The sequence below is a fragment of the Nomascus leucogenys genome, chromosome 5 (assembly GCF_006542625.1).
Source record: "Nomascus leucogenys isolate Asia chromosome 5, Asia_NLE_v1, whole genome shotgun sequence".
Classification (NCBI taxonomy): domain Eukaryota; kingdom Metazoa; phylum Chordata; class Mammalia; order Primates; family Hylobatidae; genus Nomascus; species Nomascus leucogenys.
In genome coordinates, this window is record NC_044385.1 from 21,870,965 (window position 1) to 21,887,383 (window position 16,419).

The 16,419-nt window shown below is 42.9% G+C and overlaps 1 protein-coding gene across 1 annotated transcript; it reads right to left on the minus strand.

Annotated features, from left to right (window-relative positions):
- Nucleotides 1-4,132: 4,132 nt before the first annotated feature.
- On the minus strand, nt 4,133-13,478 carry LOC100599068 (histone H3.3). The gene is made up of 4 exons (XM_003275091.4): nt 13,340-13,478; nt 11,676-11,826; nt 10,343-10,496; nt 4,133-4,788 (listed from the first exon to the last, which is right to left on the minus strand). The coding sequence occupies exons 2-4, from the start codon at nt 11,801-11,803 to the stop codon at nt 4,660-4,662; spliced, it is 411 nt and encodes a 136-aa protein (XP_003275139.1). The 5' UTR covers nt 11,804-11,826; nt 13,340-13,478; the 3' UTR covers nt 4,133-4,659.
- Nucleotides 13,479-16,419: the final 2,941 nt, after the last annotated feature.

Below are 16,419 nucleotides of genomic sequence, written 5' to 3' on the forward strand. Positions count from 1 at the left end.
TCTTGCCCAAGCTGGAGTGCAAGTAGGACAATCATGGTTCACTGCAGTCTCAACCTCCTGGGCCCAAATGATCTTCCTACCTCAGCCTCCTGAATAGTTGGGACCACAGGTGGGTGCTACCATATTTGGTTATTTTAAATTTTTTTTGTAGAGACAGAGTCTCACTATGTTGCCCAGGCTGGTTTCAATCTTCTGGCCTCAAGTGACCCTCCTGCCTCAGCCTCTTACAGGCGTGAGTCACCACACCCAGCTCAGAGCCTGAACTCTTAACTGTGGAGCTACACTGCAAATAATTATTTCCTTAAAAAAATAATTTCCAGGCCAGGCGCCGTGGCTCAGGCCTGTAAGCCCAGCACTTTGGGAGACTGAAGCAGGTGGATCACCTGAGGTCAGGAGTTAGAGATCAGCCTGGCCAACATGGTGAAACCCCATTTCCACTAAAAACACAAAATTAGCCGGATGTGGTGGCTCAATTTTTGAGACGGAGTTTCACTCTTGTTGCCCAGGCTGGAGTGCAGTGGCGCGATCTCGGCTCACTGCAACCTCCACCTCCCGGGTTCAAGCAATTCTCTTGCCTCAGCCTCCCAAGTAGCTAGTGGTTAAAAAGAAAAAAAAAAGTATTCATAATGACTTTGAGAATGCCTCCTAACTAGTTTCACCACTTATGTTGTTACTGATTTATTTGCTATCATGATAAAGTTGTAACCCACCTAGTCCTATTTCACTTTTTTCCATAAAATCCAGCTCCTGCAGGATCTATTTCACTTTGAGACTAATATTCACTAGCATAAGAATCATACCTATTCAGTAGGGATGCTACTTGGAAAGATTAAGTTTGAAACCAGGTTTTGCCCTACAATTCTGCGAGGAACAGTATGTATGCTGGCTTGCCTTATGAGAATTTTAGATTCTAGTTCACTTACTATTGTGTCCGGCTTTTTTTTTTTTTTTTTTTTTTTGAGATAGAGTCTCGCTCTGTGGCCCATGCTGGAGTGCAGTGGTGAGATCTAGGCTCACTGTAACCTCTACTTCCTAGGTTCAAGTGATTCTCCCACCTCAGCCTCCTGAGTAGGGGGGAATTACAGGCACGCACCACCATGCCCGGCTAATTTTTGTATTTTTAGTCGAGACGGGGTTTCACCATGTTGCCTAAGCTGGTCTTGAACTCCTGACCTCAAGTGATCTTCCCATCTTGGCCTCCCAAAGTGCTGGGATTACAGGCGTGAGCCACCTCACCCGGCCAGGCCTTGTGTTTTTGTATCTACTTGCATTTAATCCTCAAAATAACAAATAAGTTACCATATATTAAGGTTACAGAAGCTTAATGTTGACATGGAGGTGAGCAGGACCACTCATTCATTCTAGCATTAATTCAACAGATTTTTATTCAGATTTACTATATATCAGCATGGGGGCTATAATGGGATAGGGCAAACCCCCGTTCTTGTAGCATTCTAGTGGGAGCAGCCAATAAAATAGTAGATAAATGGCCGGGCACAGTGGCTCACGCCTGTAATCCCAGCACTCTGGGAGGCGGAGGTGGGTGGATCACCTGAGGTCAGGAGTTCGAGACCAGCCTGACCAATATGGTGAAACCCCGTCTCTACTAAAAATACAAAAAAATTAGCTGGGCATGGTGATGGGCGCCTGTAATCCCAGCTACTTGGGAGGCTTAGACAGGAGAATTGCTTGAACTTGGGAGGCGGTTTCAGTGAGCCAAGATCACATTATTGCACTCCAGCCTGGGCAACAGAGCAAAACGCCGTCTCAAAAAAAAAAAAAAAAAAAAAAAAAAGAAGAAAAGAAAAAAGAAAATAGCAAAAATAGCAGCTTGGATTAGGGCAGTAGAAGTGGGGAGTGAAAAGTTCTGGATGCCCCTTTGGAGGAAGAGCCTAAAGGAATAGGTAATAGGAGTGGAATTAAAGGGGGTAAGTTATGACTGAGCAGGTGATGAGCAGCATGGTTTTGACTGCATACAGGCTTATGATTTCTAAAATATCACCCTCAATCCTAATTGTCTTCCCTCCCAACCCCCATTTGCTTCTACTACTGCCAAGACTTCAACTTCTACAATCCCTGGCAAAATTAACTGCTCTGATTTATTCTATGTATCACTTAAGAGAATGGCCTTCGATTTAGCCTACCTGGGGACAAAGTCTACCTCCTTCATTTGCCGTTTCTTTACCTGTAAAATAGGGCATAAAATAGTACCCGCGTCATAGTTGTTGAGAATTAAATTTTGAGTTGGGGCATACTTTTGCATCCTCAGCATTTAGCAGGCCCTCGATGTATTTGCAAATTTGAATGTATTTCCTCTTAAAGATTCTGGACTGTCAAGAAAGGGCAAGAGCTTGGGCATTGTTCAAGCACTCACCTATTTGTAATAGCTGAGATTCCCACCATTTGCTTAAGAGGATGTTCAAATTCCTCAAGATTCTTCCATAGTATTCCCGATTTTCCTATGACATTTACCTGAAAATTTTATCTTTAAATGTAATTTTCTGGGGTTTTTCATCTGTTAACTTAGACTTTAGTGAACTTTTCTGGAATCTTAAAAGGTGTTTATTGGCTATTTACTTTGCTATTGAAAAGCTGAAACAGTGGTAATTCTAGCTAGTCTCCATACATTTTGGGCCGAATTCCAATTCACTCTAGGTTTTTTTTCTAGGGGGACTGCCATATAGCAGCTCTGAAGCATCACAGGAAAGAGGATTACGAACCTAACAGTTACTGAGCATTAACCCAGGTATTAAAGAGCTGGCAGATCCACTTACACCTGAGTCAAAGGATAGCCCGTGAGCTCAAAACTACTATGCGTATTTGTCAGGTCCTGGTAAGTTAGGAATATATAATACATGCTCAATATTAACATAGCATTGTATGAGACAATTCAATAAATTGATCAGACATTTGTGTACATACATTGAGTGCCAAGTTTATCTTTGTGCTTTTTTCTATTTTTCTATCTGGCTCATTTTATAATGTACAATTTACTGTATTATACCTGGACAGTGAGCACATAGTACTAAATATTTGCTTAAACAAATCGAAATTTTGTTTAAAAAAAGAATTGTTAACAACCACTTCATGGGGCAACAAAAAGATGTACTTTTAGAGCACTAAAACTTTTCGAGATTTTAGGATTCCAAGAACTCAAAGGACTGTATCGTCTACTTGTAAATAACTGGTCTTTATCAGATTCCAGCAGGTAACATTAACTTCCTCCCTTACTGGAGACACCTTTTTCTTCTAAAGTGTTTTTCATGAAAAGGCCATTTGGTCTTTTGCACTGAAAAACTGGACTGAACAGAGAACATTGAACTACAACTGGCTTTTAGTAACTTATATTCAGAAAGTACCAAGTGTTACCAGTACTTCCCTGTAGAAGTATATGCAAAAGATCACACTGAAAACTAGGATGCATGCTAACAAAATCAGGCTCTTAAAATAATTAATTCTCCCATTAAAGAATTTTATAGTCACCTATAGTCAAAAGATTAAGTTACGGCTAAATTTTTAAGAGCAGTAAGAATGCAAGCCCAACGTTGTATCTTATTGACATGCGTCTATTCTTGGCATAGTTATTAACATTTCATATCACTTCTAGGGCAGTTTCAAACACTCAAACGTTACAACTAATGGGATGTGTTAAAAAGTCTTAGAAGGTTTAATGATCCTCATTTCACATTAATTGTACCAATGCTAAACAAAACAAGGCTAAGAATTAACTATTAGTGCTTGAATAAATTCAGGGTTAACTAATACAGAGCATCTTAAAATAGCCAGATCTTGAATTCATTAATTTTTGAGCTAAAGACTGTTACACACTCTCATTTGTTATTAAACATTCATGAAAGTTCAATCTACTTACAGATTCCACTTTTTCCAGCTGATTCTGTTGATTAGCTTTTCGAATTATTGGTTCAGAAGACAACATATCCAAAGAGTTAAGACCATTGAGTAGTGGCAAGCTTCTAAAAATTAGAAATAAAGCCAGTTTCCTTTTGCCACCAAGTCTATACTTTCCTCATCTCTCAGTAAGTCTTACGTCTCAGATATAAACTATTAAAGGACTTAATAATTATTTTGAATATAATAGTAGGGCAAGGCTATAATAAAGACCAAAAGCAGATATAGTTTAATGTATTTTAATAGCAAACTTACAGGAACAGCACAGAAGACAGACAACATTAAAAACATGTACTTGCATGTAGGACAACTCAGTTAGAAAAGTATAGTGAATGGATGGAATCTACTGTATGATAAAAATGCTACAAACACCATTTAGTTGCCGTCAATAAGAAATTTACTTGTTTTAAAAAAATCCAAATGCTGGCATTGTCCAGAAAAATTTAACAGGTTTATTTATAATTATTATAAAGTTGAACCGCTGAAACTTGTTCACTGAAACATTTTAACTTGCATTAATGCTTTACGTCTCCGCATTTATATTAAAAATTCACACACAAATGAAAATGGAAAAACTGCCAATACCTGATTTCTGTCCCCTATTTTTCCACTCTCAATCATATACTTAGGTACCTTTTGACCCCATGGAAAAAAAATATCTAACGTTCAGAACTACCAATAACAGGAAGAAGAGAATTTTTTTTTTTTTTTTTTTTTTGAGAATGAAATGTTTCCCATCATAGTGGATTCTTAAGCACGTTCTCCACGTATGCGGCGTGCTAGCTGGATGTCTTTTGGCATAATTGTTACACGTTTGGCATGGATAGCACACAGGTTGGTGTCTTCAAAAAGGCCAACCAGATAGGCCTCACTTGCCTCCTGCAAAAGGAATGAAGAAAAAATTATTGATGGTGTTATTTCCAATAGTTAAGACCCAACTATATGAATTAAAACAAAAAGGTTTTTGAACCCTTTAAAAAAATGACTGGGCAAGATGCTGACAATTTTACCAAATGCTTACATTTTACAACCTGTGGGACAAAGCTCAAAAGCAGCTTATGAAAAAAACCAAAAGCTTAAGGCAGTAAATCTTTTACCAAGTTACACAAATCAAATTACTGTTACTAGGAAACTTTAGTTTTTCTAATGGTAACATAATATCTAATAAACTGAAATGTCACAAATACAGCAAGAAATCCAATTTAACACTCTAATTCTTATAAATGGAATCATGTCCAATCCAAATACCCCATCCCAGCCTAGTCTCCTCCTCACTCTGAATCCCATTCACACAGTATGTGAACCTCTGCCTTGTCCAGTAGTATAATATGGTGAACAAGTGGTTTTTTATCACATGCTTCTCATCTACCTTCCCTTTCATACGTGTTTTATCATAAGAGTACTTCTGATTCCAGAACATATCACAAGTTAGTTACCTATTTCTTTCTTTCCTTCTTTTTGAGATGGAGTCTTGCTCTGTCGCCCAGGCTGGAGTGCAATGGCACTATCTTGGCTCACTGCAACCTCCGCCTCCCGGATTCAAGCGATTCTCCTGCCTCAGCCTCCCAAGTAGCTGGGACTACAGGTACGCGCCACCATGCCTGGCTGCGTTTTTTATTTTTAGTAGAGAAGGGGTTTCACCATGTTGGTCAGGCTGGTCTCGAACTCCTGACCTCGTGATCCACCCACCTTGGCCTCCCAAGGAGCTGGAATTATAGGCATGAGCCACTGCACTCGGCAGTTCCTTATTTTGAGACGGAGTCTCTCTTTGTTGCCCAGGCTGGAGTCCAGTGGCGAGATCTCAGCTCACTGCAAGCTCCTCCTCCTGGGTTTATGCCATTCTCCTGCCTCAGCCTCCACAGTAGCTGGGGCTACAGGAGCCCACCACCACGCTTGGCTAATTTTTTGTTATTTTCGGTAGAGACGGGGTTTCATCGTGTTAGCTAGGATTGTCTCGATCTAACCTCAAGATCCGCCCGCCTCGGCCTCCCAAAGTGCTGGGATTACAGGAGTGAGCCACTGTGACTGGCCCGGCAGTTCCTTATTTATATACTTTGATCTATGCCCCAGAGACGTGCCCCTGTCCTCTACCAAGTACCTTCCTCTATGTACCCCAATTTGTAACAGCATTTGTTGCCCTCTAGTATTAATATCGATCTCTCTGGTTTTTCCCATTTGACTGTAAGATCCTTTCAAGTCATCTTATTCCTACTATCACTCAAAAATGACAGTGTATGAAGCACTCATTGACACTTAACTTGTGAAGAGGAAAAAGGGATGTTTCCACTTAGAATTAACTCATAACTCAAATTGTTAGTATACTTACAGCTGTCTGAAAAGCTGAAGAATCTTTTAGTCTAAGCCAAAACATCTGCTTACTCTTTTTGTTTTTTTGAGATTTGCGTCTTGCTCTGTAGCCCTGGCTGGAGTGCAGTGGTATAATCTTGGCTCACTGCAACCTCCACCTCCCGGGCTCAGGCAATTCTCCTGCCTCAGCCTCCCGAGTAGCTGGGATTACAGGCATGCACCATCACGTCCAGCTAATTCTGTATTTTTAGTAGAGACGGGGTTTCACCATATTGGCCAGGCTGGTCTTGAACTCCTAACTTCAGGTGATCTGCCCATCTCAGCCTCCCGAAGTGCTGGGATTACAGGTGTGAGCCGCCACGCCCGGCCTGCTTACTCATTTTGAAATGGAGAAATTACCATTTAAAAAAATAATCATAAATCCAACAATTTTGGATCTGGAGCATGAAATGATAGGTTAGTTGGCTCTCTCTCTCCTTTTCTATAAGGAAAAGTTATTTCTCTGCTGAAGATATATTAAGGGAGAAAACAGTCTTATAGTTGCTATTTTTATTCTAATAAAAAAAATTCCAGCCCAGGTGCCGTGGTGGCTCACGCCTGTAATCCCAGCACTTTGGGAGGCTGAGGCAGGCAGATCACCTGAGGTCAGGAGTTTGAGACTAGACTGACCAACACGGAGAAACCTCGTCTCTACTAAAAATACAAAATGTAGCTGGGTGTGGTGGCATGTGCCTGTAGTCCCAGCTACTTGGGAGGCTGAGATAGGCGAATTGCTTGAACCCGGGAGGCGGAGGCTGCAGTAAGCCGAGATTGTGCCACTGTACTCCGGCCTAGGCGACAGAGCGTGACTGTCTAAAAAAAAAAAAAAAAAAAAAAAAAAGGTATATTCACATTTATAGCTTCATCCTTTTTAGCCCTATCACTACTCTTCTACAAGTTTCTTTCATTCAAATTAAACTATTTTCACGTGTGTTTCTCCAGCATTTGTTATTAACAACTAAGTCTTACTTATCTACCCTTGAAGGCCCAGCTCCAGACTATTCCATGAAGGAGAAAATCGCATACTTGTCTCTTGCTCCTGTTGCCAGTGCACGCAACCCTGAACTCCTAGTTCCTTGGCACTCACAATGACCTTGCATTATCAGCCATTTTTTGGTGCCCTTAAGTTACCTGATAATAGAAATCTCATTTAATACTCAAAATGCCTTGCCCTCAAGTAGATTTTCATTATTTGCTAGTTTTAAAAAATGTTTCTATTCTATGCAATTAGTCCCTCGCATCTTACCTATTCCACAGGTATTAAAAGCAAAAGTCCTTAATATTCCAAGATTCGTTTGTAAGATATTCTAGAAGTGGGTAGAAATCCTGGAAAAAATGGCGTATTGTAGCCTCCTTAGGAGGAAAGAAAAACTAGTAGCCAGGTTCTAAGACAGCATATCAGCTATTATATCAGGAAAGAAAACAGTTTAATTTTGCTTAACCTGGCACCTCAGGATTACAGAAAGCTAGAATGCTTTTTTAAGATGCGGTACAAGCTACTATGCGGGCAAACCATCAGGTACCATGGTTCTGGTGGCCTTTCAGAGTGGTACCGCTTAGAACCACTCACATGTCGCATGTGGTAGCTGGGGCTCTCACTGCTGTCTTAGAACCTGGCTACTAGTTTATAAGGGTTGTGTCTGGTCAGCCCTGAGAGGAGATTCAACTCCTAGAGAGGATCTGACCATGACCCATACGTTGCCAATTCTATTACATGTAGCCCAAAGTCCCTTAAAACATTAAGGCTGTAATGGGAATTAAAGACTGCTACACTAATTTATGACCTATGAATTAATTTTGAGTTAATGGCAAAGAAAAAAAAGAACTACAAGAAAATATCAGTTTAGGACATTTTGAGTATATTCAATGTCTGCCTCTTTACCATTTCAAAGCAACACTGTCCACTTAACATAAGAATATTTGAGTTCAAGTTCTCAGACATTAAAGGCAAAGACTATATTTTAAGTAAGTAAATTCTTGATTATCCATGGCAAACTGAGACTAACTTCTCTACCATTCTCACTGGACTGCCTGCTATCCTTTAGTTGTAAAGTGTGTAATTCTAAGGCCAAAAACAAAGGACCTTTGGATTTCTACTTCAATTGCGATCTTCTATTATCCTATTCCATCAACAAATTCTCCCTGTTATCTTTTTTTTTTTTTTTTTTGAGACAGAGTTTTGCTCTTGTTGCCCAGGCTGGAGTGCAATGGCGCCATCTCGGCTCACTGCAACCTCTGCTTTCTGGGTTCAAGCGATTCTTCTGCCTCAGCCTCCCTAGTAGCTGGGATTATAGGCGCCCGCCACCACGCCCAGCTAATTTTTTGTATTTTTAGTAGAGAAGGGGTTTCACCAGGTTGGCCAGGCTGGTCTGGAACTCCTGACCTCAGGTGATCTACCCACCTCAGCCTCCCAAAGTGTTGGGATTACAGGCGTGAGTCACAGCGCCCGGCCCACTCTCTGTATCTTTAACTAAAATATATGCATAAAAAAGCAAACAGAAAACAAAAGCTTAACAAAGATCACTCTTTCCAATAAAGAGCTATCTAACACTAAGAGAACTGTGGACAAAAGAGGTGAACATTTTGCTTAAAACCAATACAACCACACTTGACAAATATGTAACAGTAACGATGGAAGTTTACATGTGAATAATTTTAGAAAGATGAGTCTTTTACCCAGATTGTTTAGTAAATTCAATTTAAAAGGCTACATTATTGACATTCAAGCTAAAAATGCTACACTTTTCAAGTATGGTATTGTGTTAAGCACAGTTCTAACTAGAAAATATTAGCAGCTTTGTATCAATGCTTACAAATCTTAATAACATTTCTGTATTTAGTAATAAATAAGAACTGAAGATAATTGGCTATTAAAACAGAAAATAAAGTTTTAAGTAAAAGCATGGAAGATTTGAGTAGTTGAAATTTCAGCAACTCACTGAGAATTTAATGGATGCCTACTCCTGGAATTCACCAATCAAATGAAGTTTAGACTAACCATAGAAACAGCTCGACCAATTACACTTCAGGGTGGAATCCACCTATCATATCTTTCTCACACATAAAGCAAAAGCTGGGCACAGCAACAGCAGCCTTGAAAATCCTCCAATGGAGTGTACTTAGATTCTGGATGCTCCCTCCCCACCCCCAGATTGATTCAGGTCTGCAATGGTGCCTAGCAATCAGCATTTTTAATGACCCCCAACTGCATGCTTCTGATGGAGGTGGTAGCTTTACTGTATTCTGGGATACTTGCATCTAAAGAATCCAACCACACAATATAAACTAGGTTACTTAAGTGATTGATGTTAATGAAGTCTACATACCTTTATCAAGTATCTTGTAGGAATTTCAAGTTTTGGTCTTAACTTAAACCACAAATATCTAAAATACACAAATATCTCTAGAACAGTATTTCTCTAAGTCCTGACATGCTAGAGATTAAGATTAAATTCAATATGCTCCACATTTAAATGGCAATCCCTAATCCCCTTTAGGAAACCAGAAGGCAAATCCCGGTCCCTTTACACATCCAGTATCACCTTTAAGCACCGTTCCCCCCATCTTGCCAATCCAATCCTATCCTCCACTCACTGCTCCTTTTACATCTTAATGCATAATTCTTTAATACTGCCTATTCCCATCCTAGGTATTAAGCTCTCTCTACCTGTGTTTCTTCAGGACCTGAAGAGACATTTCTTTTATTCTAGGCACTGCTGTTTGAAATTGTTACTACAAATACAGACCTCTAGTCTCAAGTTCTTCTTAATGTCCTGCAGCATCCATAAACCAAACCAGAGGATTTTCTTTAAATACTGTTTTTAGTGTAATTTTTCAAAATTTTAAATGGTATAATGGAACGTGCACTAAGCCTTGGAATCAAATAGGTTCAAATTATGGTTTTGCCATTTTCTATGTGTATGACCTTGAGCAATTTAACCTTTCTGAAGTCTCAACAGTGAAGTAACAATATCAACTACCTGATAGGCATGTGATTAAATGATATAAGCATATGCAACAATTTGGAACTGTTCTTGGTACACAACAGGAATACAAACTCTCTGAGTCTTCCCACCCGCCATTTTACCTGCAAAGCACCGATAGCTGCGCTCTGGAAGCGCAGATCTGTTTTAAAGTCCTGAGCAATTTCTCGCACCAGACGCTGGAAGGGAAGTTTGCGAATCAGAAGTTCAGTGGACTTTTGATAACGTCTAATTTCACGGAGCGCCACAGTACCAGGCCTTTAAAAAATTAATAAAGAAACTGTTACCAAAAACATAAATAGCACAAAAAGGTAAGTGGGCAGCTTCAAAGAAATGCAGTAATTTTTCAAAAAATAAGCCACCCAACAATTCTTCAGCTTCAGTATCAAATTTCACTAATCAACTTAAGATGTAAACATTCAAATCTAATAAGAGTAACAATACCTTTAAAGCAAAAATCATGAAATTAAAATGCATTCTTAGCAAGAAGTTTATCAAAGCCCTGTTTATTTTCATTTTAAAAAGTTATTCATTTATATAAACCTTGGGAAGGTATTAGCTGTCAGGCTAATAAAGAAGTTGGCTCCTCTCAATTTAGCACCACTCTCCTTCCCTACACCCTCTATTATCTTCCCTTAAAGTTGACCAACACAACCCAATGAACTTCATTTAAAAATCTGATTGTGACATTTAAGTTCTATTTCCCAGAATACCTCTACCCTGACTACAGTTCATCCCTCATTAATTATTAAATTTGAATACACCCGATTGTGCAGTGTTCCTTCCACGTGGAAAAGTTTTTTTTTTTTTAACTAAGTAATTGTCAGCAAGAAATTTACCTCTCATTCTGACTTATTTCTTCCACTGTATGAGCTTTTATTTTAGGTTAATCGTAGTATTTGCGGAGGCTAAGTCTGGGCAACTTCTGCCCTCTAATGGCAGATGCCCTTAACAACACAGTGGCTCAGGTAGTTCACAATCAAGAGCTAATACAGAAGGAAATAAGCTAATCAAGTAAATGACGGGGTAGGAACTTTATAAAACACCCAATCTCGATTAAATTATTATTTTGCCAAAAGCTAGGAAAGATATCCTCAAACGTGCATTCAAGAAAGCAACACTTAACTATTTTTAAAAAATTACTAATAGTTAACTAAAATGTCAATATATCCCATTAACATTATCAGTGATATACGAGGTCTCCTTAGACCTCTAGGTCAGATTATGGCTTCAAAGTTAAACGTTTTCAATAAAACCCAATACTTAACTTTATATATAAGTGATCATACAGTACATATATTTAAGCAGTAGTTAAGTGTTCAAATGAAAAAAAAGTTTTTCTAAAGCAAAGAGTTTTCCTGTTATCCATCTTTTTGTTAAATTATATGGATACATACAAGAGAGACTTTGTCCCATTTTTTTCCTGTTTTTTAATACCTGTAACGATGAGGTTTCTTCACCCCTCCAGTAGAGGGCGCACTCTTGCGAGCGGCTTTTGTAGCCAGTTGCTTCCTGGGTGCTTTACCACCGGTCGATTTGCGGGCAGTCTGCTTTGTACGAGCCATGGTACAGAGACCTCCTTACTTACCTACCAGCATTGAAAAATCAAAAATCACCATATGCAACCACTAAACATACAACTTTTCCTGCCACGATCACCCCCTCCCCATATCTGGAAATTATGATCAGTATAAAAAATAATGTTCGTATTGTTATATAATTTGAAAGGGTGAAGATTACGTCTACCCAAAATCTCTTCTTGAAACAAACTAGAGTACTAGAAAATTGTTAGCAATATCAATCACCTCTCAAAATGCCAATTCTGAGAGACAAACGGCAAAACAAAAATACCTCGAAGAGCCTTTGATCCAATTTATTTAATTAAAGCAGTAATTAGAAATGTCTGTAAACATTCCGTCCACAAACAAGTCAAAAGAACGAAGCCATAAACCACTGGAAGGTCGAGTCAAATTACAGCAAAAAAAGGTCTTACTCCCCCCACTTTGGCTGCCCCCCCCGTCTGACTGTTGATGGATTGCTGTGAATATCTGAAAATATTTTTGGTTTTGCATCGTTACAGTTATGTTGACAAAAAGGCGTCTCGAAAAAACAAGAGAGGAACAACAGCTACCACCAGCGAGCATTCTACAAAGCCCCGTCCTCGCGTCCAGTCCTCACAGGCTTCGCAGTGAAATAAAAAGTGCCCCGCACCCAGGCTTTAATTAACGCACGACATCCGCCGACCGGTCCACCCCAAGCACCACATAAACTTTTGGTTTTGCCTCCTCCAGGTCCCTCGGCACAGGGTCCCCCAACCTGCCCGCCTCGCTCCCAGCGCCTCGAGCAGGAACCAACTCGGCTCCCAGACCAGAACAAAATGGAAACAATCGCAAAACGTATCCGATTCCGTTCCAAAGAGACAAAACACCAAATCGCTCGAAAATACCCCTATCCCCTGCCACGTGCCGCCCTCCAAAATGCAAAAGTTTTTTTTGCATTTCAAATGCATCAAGTTTCCGCTTCTCCAAAAAAGGGAAAAAAATGTCCCTCTTTTAAAAATTCTTGCTTTTTTGAAATGGGGAAGAGAGAAACGGGGGAAAAAATATGGTCGGTGACCAGAGAAGAGAGACAAGATGGTGAAGCTTAGCAACAACTGTGGGGAGGCAGCAAAAAGCGAGTTACCCCAGGGTGCGAAGCGGCGGCGATTTCCACCCCTTTCCCGCTCGAAAACTGGGGGCTGGGGCCCGGGGGCGGTAGTTAAGAGGCCCGCGCGGGTCGTGGTGAAGGTTTGGGGTCCGGGGAAGGGGCGGCGGGCGGGATTTCAACGAAGAAAGAGGAGCCAGGGGCGCGGGGAGGAGGAGGGAGAGCAGGCTCTGCGCCGCGGCGGTTGCTGCTGTTGGGCTGAGGCGGCGAGAGACGGGGGAGCCGCCGCCGCCAGAGGGAACAGGGAAACTCGCTCCTCATCTCCATTTCTGGGCCAAAAAGTTTGTGGGCTAAGCCGGAGGGGCTACGGGTCCCCTCCTGGCACCGCCAGGGCCCGACTCGGGGCTGACGGCAATCGGGGCTCGGTTTCGGGGAAGCGGGCAGACGGGGAAACTTACCCCCCTTCTCCTTCGGCTGGAGCTCGGCGAGCGAGAGGCGGCGCTGGCGTTGGAGAGCGACGGCGGCGCGGCGGCGGCTGCGAACACAATTGAAAGATGGCTGACACCGAGGCTATCCCCCAACACACGCCGCCCCGCCCCCGCGCCGCACGCCAGCCAATCACACACAATGGAGGGAAGGCTCGGCCCCGCCCCCATAGCCCCTCTTGCGCCCCGCCCCCGCCCCTCCCCCCGCGCGCCCGTTCGCTGGCGCGCGCTCGCCCCTCCCCCGCGCACCGCTCGCTCCCTCCTCCAGGCCGCCTCGCGCCGTGTGTGTACAAACACAAAAGACACGCTGAGGGGCCGCCGGCTCCCGCCGAGACTGCCGCCCGCACCCGGCCAGCCCCCGCCCCCGGCCCTGCACTCCCATCCCGCTCCGTGTGCGCACGGCGTCGAACCCCCGAAGCCCGGGTTTGGGGCGCCCGGAGGGAAGTGGGGGAAGGGAAAGGCGGGCGGAGGCGCGGCGGGTGAACGCCCGGCCTGCGGGCGTCTCGGGCCGCGGCGGGGAGGAGAGGGAGGGGCTGCCCCCGCGCAGGCCCCGGCGCGCGCCCCCGAGGAGACCCGGGCGGCAGTGGGGGAGGAGGACGCGGTCGGCCGGGTCGCCGCGCCCCATTGGAAAACGCTCCCCAGCAGGAAGCTGGCAAATAGGAATCCAGCGTCCCGCGCCCGCTGTCGGACCGGGCCGCTGCGGCAGCGGGAGGGGCGGACCGACGGCCTCCTTCCCGCCTGCGCGCTCGGCCAAGTGCGGCCGGGTCCTGCGGGACCGGCCCGAGTCCGCCGCAGACAACTTGATCCGCTAAGACTCCTGGGCCGGTCGCCTGCGTGCAGGGCAGCCCCTCGCCGGTGTCGGCCTCCGGGATCAGGGGACGGGGCTCGCCCTCCTCCCGGGCCCGGGCCCCCGACGCAAGATGGCTGTGTCGCGTCGGCCTCTAAACAATGTGTGGAGCGCGCAGCTCCTGCACCAGGGCCCGGTGGCTTGTCCTGCCCGCCCGTGGGGGCCGTGTGATCTGTTTTCGGTAGGATTGCTTTGGAAAGGAATTGCCAAATATAGATAGTCAAATGTCCGCAGCTTCTGCATAGTTTAGAAGAGGCTGAAAACGGCAGAAAGAAGGCAAACATGGTTTGGGAATTAGTACATATACCTGTTTTCCAATTCTCAGTAGCATAGGAAACGGACTTTTCATGGCCCAAGTTATCCTCACGACTTGTCAGTTGATTGGCTTTGGAACCTCTGAACCGTCTCTAGATGGTATTGACGCTTCACAACTGTGTGTAAAGGTTTTCAATAGAAGGGTCATGCAAATATCCCGTAGTGAAGGAGGAAAATTTCATAAATGAAGGGCAGTAACTATTTGTAATCTGAAGATCTCACAAAGCATCTTAGTGATAAACATTATCCCGAAACAGATACATGGAAATCAGATAGCAGGGAAGAAATGGATTTGTCCAAGGTCACTTAAGTGAGGAAGAGACCTAGGAGAAACAAACAAACAGAAATCCAGGCCTCCCGTTTCATTATTATTTCATGAATGTTAAGTGTCGGTGGTTGCTGTGCAGAACACATGCAATCTCTAATCCTATCCTAAAAGCACATATGCAATTAGCTTGGGCCGAGCTGCCAGCAAAGAATTTCCTATAATTCAAGCCAAGATGAGTTACTTTGCTTGTTTTTTGTTTTGTTTTCAGGAAACCGAAATATTTATTGTTGGATTTATCCAGGAAGGCTGTTCCGCTTAGTTAAATGCATCATATCTTCAAGAAATGTTAAATGACATGGGTAATGTTCTCTTTGTATGCTGGATTTTTCAATAGCTTCTACTTCTTGGCTTTAAAAAATATTTCTAACCAAGGGTCAGACCATTTTAGGTAGAGTAGTTATGATCTTAGATTATTTGAACTAAGCTGTCCATTTGTGAAATGGGAATAATAATATTTATCTCTATGAAGTTAGGCCACAAATTCTTTCTAGTAGGTTCAAGTATTTAAGCGCCCTGGAGAGGTGACTGGTTACCCTCCTAGTGGCTTCAGAAGTTTTCTCACTGAATGAATATTGAGTGCCAACTCTGCTCAGCACAATTCAGGGGTGCTGGTAATGCAGCAGTGAATAACACAAGCAGTGTTCCTGCCCTCATGGGGCTTATGATCTCTGGAAGCACTGCTTTGCACAGGGAAGTAGCACCAGGAGGGGGTAAAGAAAGAGGGACTTTGGAGCCCCAAGATTGGCAAAAACTATAGCTAAGGAGAGAGGTGAACTGTAGAGTCTAGATAATGGGGGAGGAGAGCTGCCAGAGCAAGAAGAGATTCTCACAGGGCCCTATGGGTCAGTCCTGAATTGGCTTTACTAGAACTCAGGCCCAGCACAGTGGCTCACGTCTGTAATTCCAGCACTTTGGGAGGCCGAGGTGGGTGGATCACTTGAGATCAGGAGTTTGAGACCAATCTGGCCAACCTGGAGAAACCCTGTTTCTACTAAAAATAAAAATTGGCCGTCGTGGCACACGCCTGTAATCCTAGCTACTTGGGAGGCTGAAGTGGGAGGATTGCTTGAATTTGGGAGGTGGAGGTTGCAGTGAGCCGAGATTTTGCCACTGCACTTCAGCCTGGGCAACAGTGAGACTCCATCTCAAAAAAACAAACAAACAAAAACAAAAACAAACAAACATGAATTCTTGGGCTAATAATGGCCTCAACATTCGCAGTTAAAAAAGAAATGGGGAGGATGGGAGTAAAAGCTTTTAAGTTAAAATATTTTCCCTAGAATAGAGTACTTATGGCCATGAATTTAGATTTGTTTATAAGTAGAAAAGTAGAATGGAAAGGATTTTAAAAGCAATGCTATTCATATCTACTTGGCTCCTGTCAATCAACTGCAAAGATTACTGCCTCATGGAGATGGTTCTGGTCACTCTAATCCTATCTCCATGCACACTTTATCACATTGATTTCACATCACCTTTTTATCACATTGATTTACATCTATCATTTGTTCACTTGCTTATTGTCCATTTCCTCCCCAAAGAATATAACCTCTGAGGTAATGG

Bases quoted from the DNA above. Each gene is read 5' to 3' on its own strand.
- LOC100599068 (XM_003275091.4), bottom strand. From the start codon at position 11,803: ATGGCTCGTACAAAGCAGACTGCCCGCAAATCGACCGGTGGTAAAGCA. The intron at 10,497-11,675 runs GTATTAAAAAAC...AATTTTTTAAAG, and splicing joins AAGAAACCTCATCGTTACAG to GCCTGGTACTGTGGCGCTCC. The intron at 4,789-10,342 runs GTAAAATGGCGG...TTCCTTTTGCAG, and splicing joins CAGCTATCGGTGCTTTGCAG to GAGGCAAGTGAGGCCTATCT.